The sequence below is a fragment of the Sylvia atricapilla genome, chromosome 1 (assembly GCF_009819655.1).
Source record: "Sylvia atricapilla isolate bSylAtr1 chromosome 1, bSylAtr1.pri, whole genome shotgun sequence".
Taxonomy (NCBI): Eukaryota; Metazoa; Chordata; class Aves; order Passeriformes; family Sylviidae; genus Sylvia; species Sylvia atricapilla.
Window position 1 is genome coordinate 96684418 of NC_089140.1, and position 24812 is coordinate 96709229.

The following is a 24812-nucleotide window of genomic DNA, read 5'->3' on the forward strand; positions in this document are numbered from 1 at the left end:
GGACAAGATAAAACTGGGACTGAACAGGCACAATTCCTCAGCATTCAGGATTCCTGTCCTCCTCAATTCTCTAAACTGGTGAGAGCAAAGTTCAGGAAGTGGGGGAGCCAGGATGAGAAAAGAAATAAGCTGATATATTCCTACACTTATTATCCCACTCAATGTGACTGCTCTTTCCCATCTCCTTGAATAAGCAGAGCAATGCTTCATCATACACTTAGTGCATGTAAAGGTGTTTAGCATTTGGGCTTTGGCAAGGATACGACATTTAATACTGCTTTTCAGGGCATAGGAGCATAAGAGTCTTTATGAAAATGAGCATATTGACTGAGACAGAGACTTGGCAGAAACTCCAAAATGCTCTCAGCCTCCCAGCTGTACTGGGGGAGCAAAATGACTGGAGCCCAGTGATCCTGATTCTGCCATTTTATCACTGGATTCCATTGGTTGAATCATCCCAGCTGGAAAACCGACCAGATGACATTGCAATCTTGCAATCCAGATGCTTGGTTTCATTTCAGCTTTAATGATGGGTAAAAAATTACTTATAGAAGAAGACAGATTGGTGGCACCTATATAAATAAGTAGAGGCTTTGAAAGCAAATATTCAGTTTATATGTGAAAGAAATTACTCCACCTATGAGACTTCTGCTGCTGACCAACTGTGGCTAATTTTCAGGTGGAAAGAGAGCTTAAAGTCTTGAAAGTGCAGCATTTTGTGTTTATCCATATCTCAGGGCTACTAGAATGTTTCCCTTCTGCTGTACCCAGTGAGGAACCAGGATTTCAGAATAATTTTTTTTTTCTTTGCTTATAAATATTCTGCTTTGCTTCCATTAAAAATGTAAGCATCTCAATAAAATATATAGCTAGGTAAATACTTCAAATTGTTTCACTGGTAATTAGTAAGGCAGAGAAGAATCTGGAGTCTCCCTGGATTAACATTAAAACTGCAAACACCTTATTTTTCTGAATAAAGCTGTCTGTGTTTCCTTTATTTAAAAAAAACCCAAACAACTCAACAAACAAACTTATTGTGTAAAAATGGATTAAGAATAACAGAAGATGAATAAAAAAAAAAGCAAAGTGCTTTTATGTATTAAATTACAGAGATTCTACAGATCCTAGAAAAAGCCCTAAAACAAGTCAGCTCTGTGAATGTAATTACAAAGTCTCTATGCTTTGGCTGTAGTTTGTAATCTCAATATGTAGCACAAAGAAATGCCTCATAATCCTCTTCTGAGGATTCAAGGACGTTGTTCACTATGAAAAGCTACATTTTTACTAACAAGAATTAATGAGTTTCTTGCAATTAAAATCCAGGAAGCAAGACTGCTCCTCCTGTGGAAGGTTTTTAAATAAAAAAGGAAGGTAAGACCAACGTTAAGAAAGAGGAAAAAAAAACTTACAAAGGAAGTAATTTTATGAAATACTAATTTAAATATTAGGCAGGGAGGAAAAGCAAAAATTTACTATATTTCAAACTTTTCCAGATTTTGAAAATAAAAGTTAGCTTTATAATGGAGTAAAATTAAAGTCTCAAAACACAAAATTAAAAAGGCTCACATTGATATCACAGGAATGTTAGGAGTAAATAACACATAGGCAGCAAAGGATGGATCTGGTATTTTCTTCAGTTTAGAAATTTGCATTTTAACATTTGCCTATTTTCTTCAGGTTTTACATCAGGTTTGCAAGTAAGGTTTAATAGAAAATGGTTCAGTACAAATAAAGTTGAAAAGAAAATTATTTACCATATGTGTTCAGCTATTTTAGTGGTATTATTCAGTATTCAAAACTGATAGGAATAGTGTCTTCACCAAACAGATGCACCTGCTCCTAAAAAATGAATTTATTAATAGCCTACACATAATGCTTTTTTCAGCAATATTGTCTTGAATATTCTGGCTTCTTTTTGACAGTAAATATGGTCTGTCATTGTATATTGCCCATTTAGATGACATCTTTCAAAATACTTCCTTTTATAGAGAATGAAAATAGCAACACATTGGACCTACTGTCCATTGTGAGAATGGAGAAATTCTAGATATGACATTATCTGGGAAGGTAATTAAAAAAGAACCCCAAAATTTGTTTATGTCATTATGCTTTGGGGTGTATTGTAAGTGCTTCCAAATGCATTGAGAACTGGAAAGGAAGCTTCCAATTCTTCCAAATGAAGTCAAAACTAAACATTCACAACTTCATCTAGCAGCAGCTTGAGAAACCTAAGGATTATGAAATGTGCATGTAAGAATCACAAGATATTGCTTAGAAGACCTGTCAACAGTGTAGTCGATCCAGCTTAGTCCAGATTTTCTTTCATGGAGTTATAAATGTATCATTATTTGTGTTATCATTGCATATAAAGCTTCACTGCCATTATACTAAATAAATTACCTGAATAGGATTATGAAGTGAGGCCTCTACTGCTTTCATAATGTATTTTAATTCCTTAGCAAATAATCTAAAAGGAAATTCATAAACACTAGAGACCATGTTCAGCATGAAAAGAAATTTAAATGGAAACAAGGTTGCTGCTACAGAGCTGAGGTACACCAACAAATCACTTAGATTTGCAGGAGAGAGAAGGTAAAATGGTTGGAGAGCAACAGAAGCTTCATTTCACATCTCACTTTAATTGGAATTTGTGCATCATTCCAAGCTAAGCAGCCCTTAGTTGTAAGCCTTAAATTTAAAAAGAAAACCAACTAATAGTCATTTTCTGCAGCAGAGTTTACAAAGCAAGACTTGTGGTAACACTTCTGGAAAGCAATAATGGAGCTGAAATCCAGTGAGAACCTTCCTGTTACTGATGTGCTTTGCACAAGAGTTGCTTCAATGTCTTCTCTATGCCTCCTACAAGGCACAGCAGCAGAGCTCTCTGCTATAAGCAGAGCAGCTCTACAGTTTGCCTGGTTTTGCTGTCATTTCTGCAGAATTGCTTGGGGCCAGAGGCTCGATCAACAGTGCAACTATGGTGGAATAGATGTCACTGGCACTTATAAAACAACCCAGAACTATAAAAGAATGCCTCTTCCAGGTACCTTAAATTTCTACTGCCATGTGACAGAACTGCCTTGTGATTGTATGGCCTTTGCACGCCAAACAGCAGTTTTGCCAGCCTTTGGAGCAAATTGTCCTGAAAACCATGTTGTTGCATTCTTGCCACAGAGAATCAGGTGTCTTCCCTTCTCAAATCTAAAGCTCATCTCAGAAGAACCACAAGAACGAGAATGGGGGGGGGGATAAACAGGCCCAGAAATAATAAAAAGAAGTATTAAAAATTATAGAAAACATTTTCTTTACCACGTATTTTCTGAAATGGATTTTTTTGTGTATAAAAATACAAGTAGCATGTAGAAATTTTAGTGGCCCTAGGGCATATGCAATAACAGTTACAAAAATTATTTCAAATGGTGCTAACTGAGGGTAGTGGCTTTCGCAGTCACATACAGGAAAAAAACCCTACAAATCTACACATCAGAAAGTAGGGTTTTTTCAAGAGGGAGACAATTTATTTGTGTGATGCATGTGGTGAATATCCTTACATCATTAAAATGTCCTTTAAGAACAAGAATGGGCAAATAGTTGAACACATGAAGAACACTTCATTTTAAAAATATTATCTCTTGGAAAAGGTAAAGCAGCTCATGAAAAAACCCACCTTATTAGGCTAGTTTTTCTAGTCCAAAGAAGTATCTTTATCAAATTTTATACATTTCAGAAAATATTTAGTGAAAAGAAACTCTTTGAAAAAAACCTCAGTGGAATGGGATGCAATTAATGCTTAGTACACCTGTTCTTTTCGGATTAATGTATATAATTATATATATTATATATAATGATATATAATATACATTAATCCCTGTATGTTATACATTATGATATACATTAATATATGCATATATAATATCACCTGTTATATCATAGAGATATGAACAGCATGATACTATTATTTAATGTCTTTTAGCCTTTAAAAGTGTGGAAATTTTTTTCCAAAACTGAAAAACCATTAACGCTATAATACTTATTACAATCTGTGGTCTTGCTCAAACAGTAAGAGACATCTTTTGTTGAGTGACCTGAAAGAAAGCCTTTGTATGGGTCAGGCAACAGAACTTGCATGAAACTAGATGCTGAAGCTATGAGATTCTGTTGCACATTTTACAAACTGTCTTCTCACATTTCTGTTTCAAGTAAGGACTAACAAATTGACTAATTTGAAAGGAATTCTATGAAGCTGACACACTTGCAATGTTTTGAAGAAATGACATTCAAAGGTACTACAGTGGTATTTGGCTTTTATTTAACACGAAAAGAAAAATTATCCATAGAGTGACACAGCTGCCATTTTCACAAAGAGCAAGATTTTAGACGCTTCATACACATAAGCCACTGTTCATGAATTTCCAATTGTAAAATAACTTTGACCTTTCCGTTTCAGGTCAACAAAAGCCCAACAAGAATATTTATAAGGAAAAGCTCAGTAGACTTTCAAAAGTTTTTGAGGTATCTTTTGAGCACCATTTTTGGTAGCATTGTGTAAAGGCTGCAATATGGGGGAAATGTGCAAGAAAATAAACTAAAAATCTGAAATGATTCCACCCAAGTCACCAAATGATTCCACCTTTGAACTAGTCCCCTTTTCAATAACATTGTCATGTGGGGAATGACACTGCCAGGTTTGCAGAATAAGATCACCAGTGTAAACTGAAGGCAGGGTTCCACTCAACTGAAGAAATCTGCTACAGGAATTTGAGTGCAACTGCAGGTTCTTACAGCACAGATAAATGAACAAAATACCAGATTTCATACCTTTTGTAAGAATCTCTGCACTTTTTCTGCCTTCCAAGTTGATTATAAGACACCCACAACTGAATTTGCTTTGCCTCTGAACAAGAAAACTTTGAATTTCAAACATGCTTATTAAAATGCAAAGTTGTGCATCAAGGGGATGAGGAAAGGATGAGGATAGGTATCAGAATTACTTGTTTGAGATACTGTAACTAATGATTTAGCAGAGCATGCTCATTAAATATTGGATTATATGTATTCAGTCACTTGTTTTAAAAGAATACAGCTAATGATACCCTCCATGCATTATTATTCATGTGATTTGTACAACAAATACATGCTTTGCCTCTTTGTTTCCTTTCATTTATTTACTTAGAACAATAAAGATGCTAATTATGTTCATATATGCTGGTTGGTAACACTGCAATTAATTTCTAGACTAAGGCAATTGAATCAAGACTAGTTCATGCAACAGAACTAATATATGCCTCCTGCAGGTCATGTGTAACTGGATCTCTTTCAGGAACATGATAAAGTGTAATATTTGTCATCTATGTCCAAAAGCTGCTGGAGAGTACATGAATTCACTGCAGAAAGAGCTTGACGAATTTCAAGCTACTTTTCTGTTCATATCCTAGGCTTTTGACAAGGTTTATTTCCTTTCAGATTTGTGAAAGACCTCCACCTGTTCACATAGTTCTCTCTTCAGTAGCATGCAGATGAGTTTTATACCTATAGCCTATGAACATATAGCAGATGGGATGCTTTGAGTGCTGTCTGATCATTATCACTTCCCTACAACATTAGTAGCTCTCCCTTTGTTAAGTAGTTTGAGACTACAAATTGAATTCTGTGTCTCAAAGCAGGCAAAGAACTTTATGAACATTTGAACTTCTTTTAAATCCCATTTAAACATGTCTGCTTTTTGAACAAAACTCCTTAAACATTTCTGTATATTTCATGCTGTGTGCTACCAGGTTCAAAGAAATAATATAATAAATATAGTCCCATTCATTCTATAATTTAATTACATAATTTTGTTTATAATGATAGTTGGCTTGATATTTTATGACCATTGAGGCAGTGTGTGTTATTACTTTGTTGAAAGCTACTGGATCTTATAAAAGCATCAAGACAGTAATAATCATTGAGAGCTGTAATTTAGGGAGGACTAAATGAGCACATTTTGTGTTGCCCTCGTGTTCATTAATAGGAATTAAATGACAGGGTAATCACAGATTTTCTTTTGTTATTGCTTATTCCATCCACTAGCATTCTTCCTGTGCATGTGTCTAATCCAAAGAGCCTTTAGATGAAGACTTACAACTCAGGCTTAGTGCTGACTAACATCTGTCACTGCCCTTTTCACCCATATTTGACAGCATTTAGACGATCCTGACTTCAATATTCAAGACAGGTAGGAGTTTAAAGCAAATATGTGTTTTGCAGTCGAAATTGCTGTTGGTGTGTTCGTCGCTGTCCTTAAAAGGCTGCAAAACAACAGCTGCTGCTTTATTCCTCTGCAAAGAAGCCATAATTTCCAGAAACAGAAAGGTCATGGCCATCATTTCCCATGACAGGGAAATCTGAACACGATGAAGACACGAAGTCACTCTATATGTATTATTTGGCATGGAATTCTAATCATATTTATTTGTATAAAAAAATAGGCTTGAGCTTCAAAATCAAATCCAACTGCTTAGTTACTAACGATATGCTTCCAGCTACTAGCAAAAGTCCTCACAACAACAGGCACAAGCAAAGATGACATGGGATATCACCTAAGAACTGATCTAGGAGCAAATAAAAAATTACTTACCATTTTGTTCTCTCTGGACTCCAGCAGCAAGCAAATCTGGTTCCCCAAGACTTATATCATTGAGCCTGGCCCCTAGACATTCCATGCAAAGATGTTTGCACCACTCCTCTGCCTCTAGTTCTGAGGAAAAAGCAAAACAAAATCCATTCATGTTGATATGAAAAAAATAAAAAGGTGACTTGAATCAATACTTTCTTACTGACAAGGTTTACACAATATGCTTGTGTTGAATCATGAGTTATTAGCATAAAGTCCCACATTAATTTCTTTGCCTTAATTTATGAACTTTTAAAAAGGGTTACACTATTAGGACAGCATCTTCCATCCTCAAATTTGAGGACAGGAGGTGGAGTTAACAAAGAAGAATAATGAATTTTCTAGGCAATATATTTCTAGTGGGCTTTCTTGAAAGAAAAAAATGCAATATAGAAAAAATTCATATATAATAGCTGAAACATTCTTTACTGCTTTTCAGGCAAGTCTAAACTCTTAAGGTACTTTCTTTTTCTAAAAGTGCTAGAGCATTTTTCAAAGAGCAAAGGAAAAACAGTTATAAAATGCTCTTCAAATGCCAAACTTCCCTCTCTGCTGTAGCAGAAGACTATGCTTGCCAAGGCAGTCTGAATAATTAATTTCTTCACTTCTGTTCACCTTCTTTTGGTCTCAGGGCAATTTGGGCATTTGTTGAAACATTTATAAGAAATTCAAAACCTCCCAGTCCTTTCAGAGTCCTCCACTGCATCCCATTGCTGCAATAAAAGAGCTCTCTATTAGCCAGTTTTCCAAAATATGGATTCCACAAGGTGTAATTCCCACACACACCACAACATCCTCCCATTTAAGTTCAGCTTCATCCTATCCACTTCCCAAACATTAACATCACGAAATCCCTGGCATTTGTCAAACATGCATCATCTCAAGTTGGAGCTAATGCAACATGAAACTACACAAAAGAAAAATCATGCAACTATTCAGACTGTCTTTTATTCACAGGAAAGACTTCACCTCAGGGAAAGTTCCTGGAACAGAAGCCTAGTACTCACTGATTCATGCACTCACTGAGCATCCATGGTCACAGTCAGTGTCTATCTGATCATCTTTAACAGTGAGTGACTCCAGTAAGCTAGAAATGTTTGCAATTAAACTGCCAATTTTTTCAGTCTTTTTTTTATTTTTGGGACATTGAGAAAATAATTTTGTGACAATCTCTCCAATGTACTCCTGAAACTTGGAGAGAGAAAAATACTGCATGCAAGACCCAAAGCATTTAGTGCTCATGAATCATCGGAATTAGTGAAAAATTTTATCTGAGAAAAACTCCCCAAAGTCTAATTGGTACAGTCCTCAGATTCTTGCCTGGGTAGACATAGATCTCATAGAAACTTTTGTTGGACAAGAAAGGGAGACAGGCATGCAATTCCAGGTCTCCAATAACCTTTGGATACCTTCTTTTGCTCAGCGTCTTGAATAATCCAGGAACAGATCCATATCATTCCTGAGTTATTCTGACTATCAGCTAAGTTCCCAGACAAACAGCTGAAATAACAGAGCCTATTTTGGGACTTTTGAGAGTCAAAAATGGTTAATGTCACAAGAATATGGGGAGGCTTTTTCAGAGTATTGTAAAGAAAGTGATGTCCCTTAACCCTTCCTGCTTTTCTACAGTCTTTGTCTCGGGATGCACATTCCCAAAGCTGGTCTTCTCATAACATCCTCAACCTTCCAGTGGTAAGAGACAGAATATTATGTCAGTAACATACAGGTGACATTTAGCTTTGTAGGTGAAAAGAAAATATTGAGGTAAGAGCATACTGTTTTTTCAACACTGCTACAGATGCAGCCTCCTTGATGGAAGCAAGGAGAGAACAGGTTTATCTCTGAGCAGCAGTAAAAATTTACAGCTTTTAAAAGTATCAAGATGAATTTGTTTAAACATCTACTTCCAAAATTATTCTACTCATAGATGAAGAAATTTCCTGTATATTTTCCCTTCCTCTCTTTCAGCATTTGCCATTTCCTTGGACACTTGTGAGGTCGTTTGAACCAAAGCCATGCCTTATAAATCCCACCTTCCTGTGGAGAGGGTTTCATGCCAGGGATAGATGATAGAATTGAACCCCAAGACATGCATCCCCACTCTGGTAGCACATGGATGGGGCGAGGGAGCAGGGCACCAGCACACAGGTGAGAGAGTTGAGGCGCCATTCAGTTGTCCAACATCTGCTTCCAATTATAGATAAAGACAGGGCAATCAGCGGGCAAAGCGGGTGGCACAAAGGTGACAGTGCAGATATAGGTAAGGGGTCCCATGGCTTTTTTTTCCCCTTCTTTTTTGCCTAAACTGTGTCAGAGAACAATATATATGCTGACAGAATGCATAGCTCTACAGAAAGCCTGCAATTTTTCCTGGAGTGTGGCCAGGATATGACATTTTATATATTTTACAAAACCTGCATTTTATTACTTTTTTTCATTGTGTTTGCACCCAGACTGAAAAGGCTTGTACTGAAAATGTAGAATGAGATGATGGTAAACAAATGCTAACCTAACCTTTCTAATATTACAAATATCTGAGAAGTAAGTGCAACACACTGTAATTCCATAAATCCAGCTTAACATCAATATATATTCCAGAGAAGACTCATGGAAAAGCAACAAATTCAACTTAGATGTATTCTCACACCAAATTTCCGGTAGATGTTTTTGGAAACAAACAAATGAAGTGTTCTAAGAAGCTGTTTGTTCTATGTGTCCTTGTTTTGTCTCCTCAATCTACTTGCTTCTCTCTTTTACAGGAACAGCTAGGTCTTGAAAGTTTGGATCCAGAAAGCCCTTTCAGAGTGTTCAACTGGCAGTTTATTTTAAGCTGCTGCCCTATTGCTGCCAGGCACTGATGACTAGACCCAGATTAGACCATTCTGCAACTGCCATACAGAAGAAATTTATCTTAGTGTGAGCATTATAAGATCATGGATATATTTTGGAAAGTGTAGGCTATAGCATGCATTGTACTGCTGTATAACTCAAAATTTCTATCTTACAAAAATGATTGACTCAATGCTACGGGAAATATAATTTCAATGCAGAACTGAAATATCTTCCCACAGAACTCTGAGGATTTGTGTCTGCTGTCAGAAGAATCAACGTTATCTACAAATGTGTCTGGAAGGTCAAGGGTACGAAGGTAGTGTATGAGTTAGTCCTGCCTAATGGATTCTGATAGCTATTGCTTACTTGTAGAGAATTGCCTTCAACCTTTTCCTTGATGGACATGTGGAACCTTTTTTATTTCTAAGCAGGTGAATTCATTTTCAAAACCAAACCCTTGATTCTCCTTTCACCATGCGCATCAATAAAGCAATTTGCCATTTTTTGTAAAATGTCTACAGAATGTCTTTGCTTCAGGGTAACAAATTAAATGTTATTTATGATGCAAAAAAATATTTATTATCATTTACACTACATAAATGTGTCATGGCAGCAACCTTTAGGAATGCCAGGCACCACATCAGAAAACAGAGATATCTCAGTTATTTGTTTATTTTGAACAAATGCATATACTGAAAGAGATGAAATATTACAGTGGAACCAAGTAATAAAAAAGTGTCAGCAAAATTGTCCTCTTTAATGCATGTAGATTTATTGGTGGTAAATGCAGAGTTTTAGTCATAACTGGTACTTGTCATTCAAACATTTATTTTCCTTTTAAGGTAACCAAATTCCTGGACTGAAAGACAAATTGTAAAACATGATTTCACAGCTATAAATAAAATGAAAATACTTGCATTTTTATCTTTACTGTTATTTAATTATAAAATGCTACAATACAAATCTCATGAGGTGAGAAAAAAATGCAGAGATGGGAGACCTTAAATAGACACTGTTTATTGCATAAGAAATATTGCTGGGAACAAATTGGTAAATGTGTTACTCAGCTTGCTATTGGCAATGTTTTCCTGCAGCTGATCTGAGTTTAAGGTCTTGCCTGAGGTTATCTGTCATTTCTGTTTCAGTTGTCAGGTGATTTCAGTGGTGCTGTATTACTGTCGTGGACATAGGTGATACTACAGGATGATGTGGCTTTGTTGATCTAATAACAATGATGAAATAATATTGTCAAACTGTGTTAGAGATTTGGAATTTGTCATAGTTAAACTTCAGCTACTTACACTTTAGAAGAAATCTTTATACACAACATTCTCTACAGAGAGGAGGTGAGGGGCAATGAAACGCCTATGGACACCTTTCAATTCACTGTCCATAGAAATCCTCTAGATCTCCTTCTATCTGGCCTCTAGATCCTCTAGATCTCTAAGGCTAGAGGAGGGATTGTTTTCAGACTCCTAACTTAGGAAGCATTTTGTGTGTGGACTTAACCAAACACCTTCTGAATCCTGATAACTTCATGTTCTTTTACGTTTTCCTTCTGTGTTCACATGGCACAATTCTACAGTAACATTCCATCTCCCACCACCACAAGCTGCCAGCAGAGCTGGATGCCTCTAGGCTGAGATAAAGCCCCGAAGTGCTGACCCCTCCTGCTCAGTCCAGTGCCCTCCATCTCTCCATGGGAGATCTAGTCCATCACTATAAGCAGAATTTTACTGAATTTGTAAATAAAAGGGCTCAATTTATACACACCTCTGAAAGACAGATCCCTTCCCACTCTCATGCAACCCACATAAAGTGATGTGGTTAAGAATTTAGGTTGAAAATAGCATGTGTGCAATATTAGAGGGGTATAACATTGTCCTTGTGCGAATCAAAAAAACTCACTTCTTTGTGTTTTACCTGATGCCAAACTCTATAAATCTGAAATGCTAGTTTCTTCATTTCTGAAACTTTTTTATGTATTTGCTGTACAAATTGTTTAGCTCTTCTTCCTTCTAAATGATGTGTGTAAGAGGCACAAATCCAACTAAATATTGTTATCTTGAATGAAACTGGAAGATCTGTCCTGTTCAGATTAGTAGGATTTAGTCCTGATGTTCTCTCCAAGAAAGAAAGATGATACTGAAAAAAGTGCCAGTTTATCTCTTCTAAAAATCACTCAAGCTTAATTAGAAGTTAATAATAAAAAATATTATAGAGTTCCCACAGGGTTGATGTGCTGTTATACTGCATCACATAAAATATACGAAGCAACTTAATCCTTTTTTTTTTGCTAGCAAATAATGCTGTTGCCTGCAGGCATGTAATTTCTTATCATAATCAATAACATCTTAAAAACATCTATCCTTTATCAGGAGATCTATCATCCGTTGATGATTTGAAAATAATTTGATTTTATAAATACTTTAAATATGTTATCTAACTATGTCTCTGTTACTTTGGGTACTTTTACTAGAGCACATCACACAAACACAGATACAAATCAAAAGCAATGTGGTTATTTCATATCTTTGCTCAGAGGAACAGTGGAATAGAGCTTTTTTTGTATAATAATTTATTACTGATTAAAAGTTATGCATGAATTTGGCAAATTTTCATTAAGTGATAGCTGGGAAGCAATGAAGGAGACAAACATTCTATTTATTGTAAAAGAACAGAAAATGAGTGTGTATGTAGACTAAAACTGGCTTTCAAGTAGAAAGGAACAGAGATTATTGGCTGCAACTCCGACAGCAACCTTTTATTAAAATTACTTTTTTATTGACCAACTACATTTGAAGGTATTTTATGACATGTGGGACTCACATATAGAATTTTTTCTTGTGTTTCAAATGATATTATTTCTAAGGAAACTTTCTAGTATTTTTCTCGAATGGTGACTTTTGAATATTTCACCTGAAGTAAAGTGTTCTGCTATTACTGAAGTGTAAATCATTGAACCAAAAGACAAAGGAAAATCATGAAAATGGAAAACCACACATACTGTTCAATCATATTAATTAACTAAAAAAGTTACATATTCTAGCAGTGGCAAAATGTGCTAAAGAAAACCTGAAAATATTCCTTGAAAATAGTGTTGGTGAATCAAGTTCTTCAAAAACTTGTCATTTCCACTTTTTAATACGATAACACCCTTACTGTTGAACTAATACCAGCTTTTAAAATTCATGCATATTTTTGACTATATGATCAGTTTAGACATACATTTCATTTGACATGACTTTCATTTGAGCATTTTACTTTTTTTCCTTAAACAAACACTGAATAATGCAACAATCAAGATAAATTAAAATTACAGAATATGAACACAAATTTTCTAACTTTATCAGTTGGTATATTTTGCTAATGCACTTTTTTTAAGTGAGGGAAGATATGGTCTAAGTATTATATAAAACATATACAGAAAGAAACTTTCATTTTCCAATTATTTGCTATTTTGAATTTCAGTTGGCATAAGGGCAGTACAGTTAATTGCAATAATTACCAAAGGATATGTATTAGCTTTTAAAACTGTTATTTCTGCCTCACTTATCTGGAAATGCAAGATTTATCAAGAATGGGGTTCTGCTAATTAATCTAATTATGTATCTGTGTTAGCTGTATATATCTGTATTTATTGAGAGATATCAAAGCTGAAATTTTCATGAAAATTCCTCATTTGTTTCTGCAGGTCAGATAAGAAGTTTCAGCTTGAACAACCAGCACTCAGCTACTAGTCTGTATATTGTCCTGTCTATAATATAAACCTGTACAATGTTAAGTCAATCATTTTGAAGGCATGAAAAATATTTAAAAAGATATATCATCTTGATGTTACTGTCTATTAAACTCCTGTCCATTAAAGCAGCAAGAAGCAAAGTTCCCCATATGCAATGCTGCTTGAGAATGTAGTTTTCATACAGAAAAAGAACTCAGATTAGTCGTTTGAAGAATGAAGAGTGTATGGGAAAATGAATGGCCTACAAGGAAGTAATTTCCTTTGCTCAATACTACTACTACTAATGTAACTATAGGATATTTGTCTTTTTTTTTTTTTTTTTTTTTTTTTTTTTTTTTTTTTTTTTTTTATGAAAATGGCAATTTATGCTATTAAAAATAAGTGTATATCACCTTAGTCTGTGATCAGTCCTACAGAAATGGACAATGCCCTTCCAGGAAGAAAATATGGTTTAGTGGATAAATTAGTCCTTGAGGGTAGATTTATAGGTATTCTTAAAAATTATGCATTCTACTTCATGCTGGGGACTAATGGCTCATTATACCACAAATGTTTGTCAAGTCTTAGTATGTCCCACAGATCAACAGTGAGCTGACATCATTACCCAAAAATGTGCCCAGCAAAATTTCACTCAATTCAAACTTTCTTTAAAGCGCAAAGATGGAATTAGGAAAACCTGCCTAAATATAGAAGAAACATTTACATTTTGTCTGAAACTAATGGGCCAGTAACAACATTCTGACGTGGGAATTATACAGTTCCCCAGGACTGTCAATTCATACCTGTTTCAACTGTTATTAATGCTAAATTGCAATGGCATGAAAGTAAAATAACCTCAGGCAGCGTGTCTGTAGTGGGAATGGCATAAACACCATCAGTCAAGAGTCCAAGGAAGGTCTGTCACCGGGAACATAACACACAGAGGATGCTATCACATCAACTTTTGCTGCTACCCCATGACTGGCAGTCAGCAACAGCATTTTTCTATCTTAATAATTGGTAGTATTTCAGATTTAGTCTACTCCCACAACATTTTTATTTCTCTTGGGAAAGTGATAGTGCTGTTTTTTAAATGCATGGGAAATTTAATACCTTCAATGCAAACGTAAAGTATGTCTCCTTTCCATTTTCAAGTGCTTAAGTTATGGTCTTTAAGAGAATCCAACACACCAAATAAACTGGTACAAATCCTAGGTTTCATTTCACTTTTCTTTTTCAATATGTTAAATATTCAGTTTTATCTTTGAAGTATTGACACTTCTTGCCACTTGAAGATCATATTGTTCAATAAGATAAATAGTAAGTCAAATAATTTTAAAAGTACTAGTGTCCTTTACAAAATCAAGATGAAAAGGACTGGTTTCAAGAAGAAAAACTGCATACTATTGCCACTATAAGGGCTTCATTGCCCTTATGCCTTTGAATACATGACTTTCACTTGAGCCATCTGAATATCTTCTGTATTAAATCAATAGGAGCAGGCAGTAACTAACACACTCAGATGTTTTTGCAATCTCCCTTCTGTTCTTCGGCTAAACATGCCTAATTAAAGCAAGACTTCAAGCTATGAATACTTAAGATTTATTAAAAGTTGTGCAATTTTTGCTGAGCCCAGAGAGCAGTGTTACTGTTGCCCTCTTCTGATGTAAAGAGGCCAGGAAATTTTTCCTGCATGGTCCTATACATGACTTTCATAATAATAAACCTCCTGAAAGAAGACATTTTTTTCTTTCTGCATTTCCATTGCCCAATAAATGCAAAATTTCCCCCCAATCTATAAAACTATTGTTTAGAAGATGTGAGTCCTTGCTACTATGAGACTTAAGAAGGTTTTTATGGCACTGGAAGTGTGAAAAAAACTCATTGAAAGCAATTACAGAGAACTTCTGACTGAAATCATCTGTAAAATCATAATGCAGTATGTATTCGACTTGATTCTCAGTTGCATAAAACTTTACTCTGATGCAGAACAAAGTATTACCTCAAAATGACTCTATGTCTTCCACTTTATTCTTGGGGGTTTTTAATATGGTGCTACCGCAAAGAAATAAATCTTTAACGTTCATAGTCTAGAGTTAGTATCAAAGGAAATATAATTAGAAAAGTCTTTCTCAAATTTCCCATTTACAGAATTTAAACTCAAAGGGGAATACTTTTTCATTATCAATTTCTTACTCTCATTTTAAACTTGTATCTGTTATTCCTAGTATGAAGTGGATTTTTACATTTGATAAATATAAATTAGAAAAATATTTTTTGAAAAGGCATTCTTTGAATGTCTATGAAAATAGATGCTTTCCAATCAGAAAAAAACTCCTGTAAATAACAGTCTTCTAAAAAAATTGTATCTAAAATATGAAATTTTAGATTCGTGGGCTTTTACTATACACCACTAAGATCTCTACATCATGATCAATAAGTAAGAGGCACATATGACTACCTGAGAAGATATACTTGCTTGAAACTGAAACTCATAATCCATATTTTAATTAAGTTATTAGCACTTTTTTTCTTTTTCCTTTTTAATTCAGTAGACTTCTAAGACTCAGAATGGTAGAACTATGTCCTTTTATGAACCAGGAAAAGAGTAAATAGATCCATCTCGAATTATGTGTCATTTTCCTCCAAGAGAATAAGTCGTGATGGATGCAATCTTACAGAACATACCAAGATTAAATCATTGGAAACTTCAAGAGCTCTGCTGAAATGGTTTAAGGCATGTTAACTGAAGACTCACTGATGAAAGATTGTTTTATTTCAAATCTTTCATCTTTAAACATCCCACCATGAGAGTATAAAGAATGTTTAAATTTAATATTTTGAACCGTATAAAGCAAGAACTGCAGCAAAAGGTTCGGATTTAGGTCTGTAAATCAGAGGGGGTGATTACAGTGAGAAGCAGTTATCTACAGAAGATGTAGCTGTAATTAATGCACACTGGTGATCAATTGCCCACAGATTATTTCAACCTAACAGATTATTTGTGAAGGGAATTTTAGGCACACACAGAACTAGAGGGGAGGGGAAGGTTATCCTTTCCTTTACGGAGGAGTTAAGTCATACACTGGCAAAGACTTGTGTTCCTTACTGAGACTCTAGGCAAAAAATCCCAATTTCTCATGACTTAGGCTAAATTCAAGTCCATGGCTAATACCTTCTAGTGGAGAAAGCAATCTAGAAAACAAATTCTACAAACAAATGAGTTTTAATAGTAGGGATAAGAAAATTTATCACTGTCATTTAAAAAGGAGCTATTCAGCACCATCAGCACACTCAACTAATGGGCAAAAGTACAATTCTTATGGTGCCACATGCCTTTCCTATTTTCTTAATTATTTTATACCAGAAAATGGCTGACTTAAATGTTGCTCCTCCTTCTTCCTAAGTTCCACTGCCTTGAAAAAAAAGAAAAAAAAGCCCCTCTTGATTTCGTGGTATATGAGGGTAAACAGGGGTTTATTAATTTAGCCATAAACAAATAAGTATGACATTAGGTCTTTTTTCCTGGATCACAGTGTTACAAGGAATCATCATAACAAACACATAGTAAAGAGCAACTATACACATAATTATTTTTTTTCCCCTGGAATTGTATAAGGGTAGGCAGACAATTATAATTATTTACATTTTCACAATAAAACCTAATATATGCCTTTGCATAGAATCATGGTAATATCTATAATTAAGGAATCAGTTTCCATGCCCAAAACTAGTATTGCAAATAATAGATTGAAGCATGATTGAAAAAAAACTTGTTACACAAGTGACAGTGACATTTGGGAGAAGTAATGCTTTACTGAGCTAGAAAGAGAGAAACCTTTTCTTTTTATATCAGAAAAAAATGACAACTTCATTTGCTCCCTTGATTTGATCCCTCACGAAGCCCAAGGTTTATATCAACAAATACATGTATAATGCTTATAAGTACAAACTCACAAATTTGAATGAAGATTTTTACAAATATGCTACTTAGAGTTATAAATCTGCAGTTTTCCATCATGACCTCCATTAAAGAAAGCATTCATAATACCAATTAGAATTTGTAATAGCCTTCATCAGTATACATACAATTTTTCACATGCTGTCAGCTATTTGATTCACAAAGGAGATTAAAATTATAGCTGTGACAACCTTAAAAAATAAAATTACTTAAAAATCTCATAATTCACAGGCTACCACTATTTTATTAACTTAGCAGGCATGCACTTACAAACTGCCTATAAAGTAAATTGACACATTCACATGCAGAAACACACAACTCTCCTTCCAACTGCTTTCTCCTCACATTTCTCCTACTATGATCATATATTTTATAAATAAGTCCTTAGATATGAAGATATTAGGCCTTTTCACTTGGATTGCAATCTTACAATATTCCTATTATAATCATGTCTACATTTTAATTAAAATTACATATATTTGTAGGACATGAACCCAAGGATATATGCAGACATCAAGAAATGCATTGCAGGGCATTGCATTTGAAGGACTAGTTAATGGCACATATAATTTTTAGAGTTTCTTTTCAGCTGGTTCTTAACAATATCAAACTATATCTTCATCTAAATCTTGTTTGTATAGACAAATAATAAATACTTCCCAGAAATACTGAACTCTTCCCAGGAAAAAAAAAATATTGTCAATATGTAATGCCATATGAGAAGAAAACTATTTATACCCAGCACACACTGGAAATATTGTAAGACAAACATAAGGTAGAGATTACATACATATTTGAACATTGCTGATTTCTACTTTATTGCTGACGAGTACCAGCAGCAAGGACAGCGTTTATTAGCAGGACAGTGCTGCTATATCCAGTGACATGCGCTGGGAGCACTGCTTCTTGCATCACACAGATGTCATGGACGTTGTACTAAACTTGCAAAAGATTTACACTGTCACTGAGCAGAAACATTTTGAAATTACATTGGCTTTTTGAGCTTCCTGCATTAATTCATTTCTATCACTAGAGAGAAAAGCAGAGATAAATGTCAGGCTGTCTATTTAATTCCCTTCTTATTTTTTCAGCAAGGTGATTGTAAGCTATAGCAAGGTTTAGGCTAACCTCCTTAAACATTTGAACAAACTTACCATGGTAATATTGCTGATGTTTAAAATATAAAGCAGAAACTACACAGAAACATATTTTGTCATTCTTACTGGATTCATTTTTATAGGAACATACTTAACACACATCTCTCCTTCTTAGACAGGTTAACTTAATTATCTAAAGGCTTGTCTATTAGCACATTCAAATTATCTTTAATTTTACACTTATTAGACATATTTATTTTATATGCCCACAGCAAATTCTCTGATTTGATTATTCCAATTTCTAGGTCCAGTCAAAATTATCAGTAACAGATGTAATATTGACTTCATGTTTTATTTATGGCATATAAACCTCAGATACAGGATTCATTTTTCTTCCCTTGAAACTGAAACCAAATGCTAAACTACTGAGAAGTTTGGCCAGAGAAGAACTTTGTAAAGAGACAGCCAAATTCAAACTGTCACTAAGCAAGTACCATTCTGAAATTATTTACCAGGGAAAAGGACAACTCCTGTCTGAGCAATTTATTGCCACCTTGCTTGGAACTTACACTCAGGATCATCAATTACTGTAAACAGAGGATTCTCAGCCGTCTGGGAATACACTAGTTAGTAACTGGAATATCAGCAATTGATGTACTAGCATCAATTAGCATATCTACCGTATCTGTGGCAGTCTTTTAAGATACAAAGGAAAAGGGAACAACTTGAATTATTGAAATTCAGAGTTTTTTCTACCTGAAATTTATTTACTTATGTTTTTAAAGGTAAGACATAGTTTAATATTTTTTCCCCGTATATATTGGTTGAGAGATTAAAAAAACAAATGGGCTGTGACAATGGATTAAGCAGCTTTGCTCTGCAGGTATAAAAATTGGGGCAGCTCTAGAAAAATCTTAAAAGAGTCACATAAAACCTTGTCCTTGCCTATCACTACACAGCTGCAGCACTCCAACACATGGTTCAGTCTTAAAATTGCTTTAGTTCTCAACACTAGACAGCAGTGAAATGCCATTGTAGGAGCTTTACTGATCTCCCTGGCTGCAGTGGCCATTCTGATTGCTCAACAGCCCATGGGGCTGTGCTAATGCTGATACCACTACAGCTTGTGGCAACCTCTAAAATTGTTATGAAGATGGAAGGACAGTGAACACCAAATGCTTATCTTTAGTTTGTTTAGCTATGGTCTGGTTTGATTTTTTTTGAATGTGCACAAATTTGCCCAAGGTTTCCATGCCTAGACTATGAAGTAGAACATCCAATGCTGAATACATGGTCAGGTGCACATTAGTAACTCACAAAGATTTCTGTGCTCTTTTACACACACTACTCTTCTCAGACTGCTTTCATTCAGTGACAAAAGTGTTTCAAAAGACCTGAAACAGTTAACCTGCCAAGAGTCCCATATACCTTACACACCATAAGTAGCCAAATGTAATGCAAGCTGAATAGTGACAGAGAATGAAAAATAGATTGTGTGTTTTAGGTTTGGAGCAGTAAATTATCATGTTCTTCATTGAGCTCTCCCCAGGCTCAGCCAACCATACATCATTTGTCAATACTCCAAATTCAATCTATAAATTAATGTCATGATTTTTGTGCTGTCACTAAATGTATTCTGTTCTCAGGAGAGGTCAGGAACTGCAGAAATCATCTAATTTTATGAGGTAATACATATTCACAAATCCCAGGAGATGTGACCTATATTCCACGTAGATGATCAGAAGCCTTTTTATCTTAGCTGATACCTGGATTCCACTCCAGTGTTAGCAAACTTGTGGATGTCAAACGGGGTTTTACATTAATCCTGAAGGGAAAGGAAGAAGAAATATGCCCAAACACAATAGGTATGTGTTAAGTAATTGTATCTTCTACTATCTTCAGAGAAATTTTTAAAGTGGAAAAAAATAGTGGGGAAAAAAAAAACACCAGTCTAGAATTTCACCATCTATGTACATTTCCACTGCCATTTTAGTACCAAGTCAGTAATGTCCCTTACCAACACTTTCCAGAAGAGAAGACTGAAAGGATTAGGAGTTTGAGTGACTGGTAACCAAAGTAAACAGATATGCTAAAAACCTGAGAACATTAGCACTCCTAATCCTAATAATGAAAAAAAAACAAGATGGAAGGCAGGACTGAGAAAGGAAGGAAGGAAAGGAAGGAAAGGAAGGAAGGAAGGAAGGAAGGAAGGAAGGAAGGAAGGAAGGAAGGAAGGAAGGAAGGAAGGAAGGAAGGAAGGAAGGAAGGAAGGAAGGAAGGAAGGAAGGAAGGAAGGAAGGAAGGAAGGAAGGAAGGAAGGAAGGAAGGAAGGATATGATTATCTTAAACTTGCTAACAATTCCTTGATACACTAATATTTTTTTAATATATATATTGGGTTTGCATAGCAAGGTTTTGGTAGTGAGGTATGTTGGAGAAGTGGTTTCTTTAAGAAAACAGCAGAAGCTGCCCTAATGTCGAACAGACACAATTCCAGGCAGCTCTAAGGCAGGCTTTCTTCCAGCCAAAGCTGAGCCCATCAGCAATGTTGGTAGTGCCTTGGTGAAAAGACATTTAAGGTATTGTAATATATGACAGGAAGAAACACACGAGAGAAACAGCCCTGCAGACACCAGTGTGAAATAAGTAGCAGGAAGATGTGCTCCAGGTGCCAGAGCTGACCCCTGCAGTCTGAGGTGAAGACCATGGGGATGCAGTTTGTGCCCCTGCAGCCCATGGAGGACCACCACAGAGCAGAGATCCACCTGTAGCCCGTGGATGACCCCATGCTAGAGCAGGGGCACGAGCACTAAGGAAGCTGCAGCTTGTGGAGAACTCGTGTGGAGTGGTTCAGGAGCAGGCTCCTGGCAGCAGCTGCAGCCCATGGAGAGGAACCCATGAAGGAGCAGGTTTGTGAAGGACTGTATACAAAGGGAAAGATCCCATGCTGGAGCAGACAAAAAACATGAGGAAGGAGCAACAGAGACAAAAAATTATGAGCTGGCAGCAACCTTCATTCTACATCCCCTTGTGCTGCTCAGGGGAAGAGCTGAAGCTGAGCCTGTGAAGGAAGAGGTAGGGGAGAGGTATTCTCAAATATTTTTTTTTTTTTTTTCTTCTCACTATCCTAGTCTGTTGCTAGTTACCCCAAGTCTGTTTTGCCTGTTTTGGTACTTCACAAACAATTCCCTGTACTTACCTTGACTCATTAACTTTTTATTGTGTCTTCTCCTCCTGTCCTGCTGAGTAGTGGAAGTGAGAGAGCAGCTTAGTAAGCACCTCTCAGCCAGGCAAGGTCAAATCATACAACATAACCACATATTCTCTGTGCTCTAGATATGAATATTGGAAACAGACGTAGTGCAGATTTCTTTTACCTAACAATACAGCCTCAATATTGCCACTGAACATGCCCTGCCTCCTTGCAGGTCTGTGAGCATGTTTCCCAGGAAGAGCAGGCAATCGTGTTTTTATACTGATTACTGCAAACCAGATGAGAAGCATGGGGAATTTGCAAAGACATGATGTTTCCCTACCATAAAGCTTCACTATTTGCAGACAAGAGCTGGCTTGCAGCCAAGACTGGTTATATCTAGACACGAGGACATGACCAAAAATAATTCTTTATTGACTCTTCTCATCATCAGGCAATGAAAACTACAACCCTTTGCAGATGACACACCTTAACAAGGTGCTAACATTTCTGCACAGTTTTAAGGGATAAGTCTCAAGACAAGTGATGATTTGCTCTAAAATGTGCTATTTTTGGAGCAGGCTGAGATTTTTTCGAGTAAATCCAGATGCATCAAGACCTAAAGGCGCTGTCAGAAAACTACCCATCTCACTGCCTGGCAGGCTGCTGAAGAATCCACAACTTCAGCATCAGGTGCAGTTGTATCATGTTGATGGGGGTCAGCATCCTAAATACTGGGGAAGAATAACTTCTCTGATAATCAAGCTTTTTTAGTCTCGCCTGAATTTTGAAGGAAAACATCTCGTTTGAATTTCCCTTCTACAAGAACATTTTTAAAATCTATTTTTAAATTCCAGTCTTTAGAACATAGGAAGTTATAGATTTGAAAACATTCAAACCTACACTACACTTTTTGGAATGCTGGTAGCTAGAAAGTATCAGTCCAGGAAAGAAACTGAATCCATTTCTCCCGGCTTAAAACACACACCCCCCGCCCCCCCCAAAAACAAAACAAAACAAAACAAAAACAACCAAAAAACCAAACCAAAAATCTACTTAAAATACCTTGAAATACCTTAAAAACCCCATTCACCTTTTTTCCAAGTACATACCAGAGCAGAGGCCTTTAAAACAAATTAGTCAATTAAAAAACACCACATGCATAATCAAACAGACTAACCAAGATGGAAAAGACAGGCTTTTTTTCTAGCTTCAACTATATGTACTATGCCATTCTCTTTTCAATCTGATATAAAACTCCTGTTGTACTTTTGTTTCTTTTAATTATGTTAAAAAAAAAACTTTAAAGGGGAAAGACACAATCCACCAGGATATGGCCTCAAATTGCACCAGAGAAGGTTTAGATTAGATATCAGGAAAAAATTGTTCACTGAAATGTTGGTCAAGCAGTGGAATAGGCTACCCAGGGAAATGGTGGAATCACCATCCCTAGAAGTTCAAATGTGGTGTTTGTTAAGAATTCACTTTTATGATCACCCAAATAAAATCAGGGTAAGATACCTAAAAACCTGAACAGCATGTGGAAGTAGCAACCTTAAAAGTACAATGATAATGGCAAAATGTCTTTTAGAAAATCCCATAGGCTTTTATGTTGTGGAAAGAAAGTACGAAATTACCTTGCTTAGTGTACAGAAACAAATACTTATTGAGGTCTGTTCTACAAACATCAGAGTGTTTAGTAACATGCATGTTTAAAAGGTAATTTTAAAATGAAGACAAAAAGTTTGCTTGTAAACTTCATTCTTTTCAAGCACAATGTGTTGTTTCATGGCGTGGCTCCATATTACAACCCCGTACATGAATATTTTAGTAAAAGTAGACTCTATATCCACATATATATCTATAGTCAATGTTTAATATAGAGAAAAGTCCTCTGCCTGAGATTTTTTCCAGACTTTGACAAATTAATTCCTCATCTAGTTAATGAAGTTATCCCAGTCCTTCATCTGCAAACTACCAATTACAACTCAGAATATGAGGAAATTTTATGCACAAAACTCATCAAGATTCTCTGACTGTTTTCTGTAATCCTTTAATAATTGCATGTGAATGACTTTTGGCAGTGTAGAGCAGGCCAAAAGTTTTAAAAAACAGGTGTAGATGGCATGAAGGCATGTTAAAGGCATGAAGGCATGTTAGGTCGTGTCTTATTGCTTTACCTTCTAATAAAATGTGTTTACAAGAGAGGAAGTACATTTGGACTTTCACACTTACGATATGATTAAAAATTATTCTAACTTAATTTATGGAATGAATTATACAAAAGAATCTCCATATCTTTATTTCATAAGACTAGAAGCTATTTATGGCACAGCACTTTCATCAAAACCACTAGGAATCTCAAAATGAGATCAGAAAGAAATCCTGTTGTACAGAGATGCACAACATACTAGCATTTTCAGATTTCACTTTAAGGTAAACAGCTACAGGCTAAGGAAAACCTCATTTTTTTTTTTTTAGCCAAATGTTTAGCCATGTTGTTAGTTCTGCATTTTTATGGGCTTCTGTCATCTAACACATGCTTTGTTCTAGTATAAAACATAGGCTTTCACATACTAAAATGTTCATTGATTTTTAACAGCTTACAAAATGCACCCCCCTACCAAAATCCAAACCAAGAAATGAGCAAATAAGACACTTTCTGTTAAAGTCTGTCAAACAATTCTGTAACTTCACATGCCTGAAATCCTAGACTTCAGCATCACTAACCCACCTCCACTCCATGCTTACTTGGAAAGGCATGTCGAACTTCAACTATGTCGAACTTCTAGGGCAGAGGCTTTGAGAGCCATGCATTTCCCCTAGTCAGTCTAAATTCACAGTTCAAGATGGTGCTGATCTTGCACCATCTACCAGATGAAGCTGAAATCTTCTTGGTATCTTTTCTTTGTCTTCTGAACTTGTTCAGTTTCTGCAGGCAGGAAGATTTTTTTTTTCTTCTAATCTTTTACTCTCAAGAAGTTGTACATGCATTCTAAAACAGATAATTCATCATTATCTTAGCTATCTTCTTTGGCTTTTTTTCCTATGGGAAAAGTTTATATTTCACATAAATTTAAATATCTTCAACTAACACTGTGATAAGGAAAGCACTTATAGTGTCCACATTTTAATATATTTGTCCAGGGCTAAAGAATACTCCTCTAGTTAGAATCATAGAATGGCTTGAGTGCTCAGTAGTCAGTAGGGAGGGTAATTTCTACCTTTTTGAAAGATGGATACAATGTTTCTTTTCTCCCCCAGTCACCTGGGACTTGACTGGATTGCCATGACTTTCCAAATATCATGGAGAGCACCTATCAAGATCCACTATTTTAGACATTATTAAAGAGTCT

At 35.6% G+C, this 24812-nt stretch overlaps 1 protein-coding gene across 1 annotated transcript in view; it reads right to left on the minus strand.

Annotated features, from left to right (window-relative positions):
- Positions 1–24812, minus strand: part of DOK6 (docking protein 6) — a 244943-nt gene that overhangs the window by 92009 nt on the left and 128122 nt on the right. Inside the window, exon 4 of the mRNA XM_066328381.1 lies at positions 6617–6736. Within this exon, the coding sequence (XP_066184478.1) occupies positions 6617–6736 (120 nt within the window). The remainder of the gene's footprint in view (positions 1–6616; positions 6737–24812) is intronic.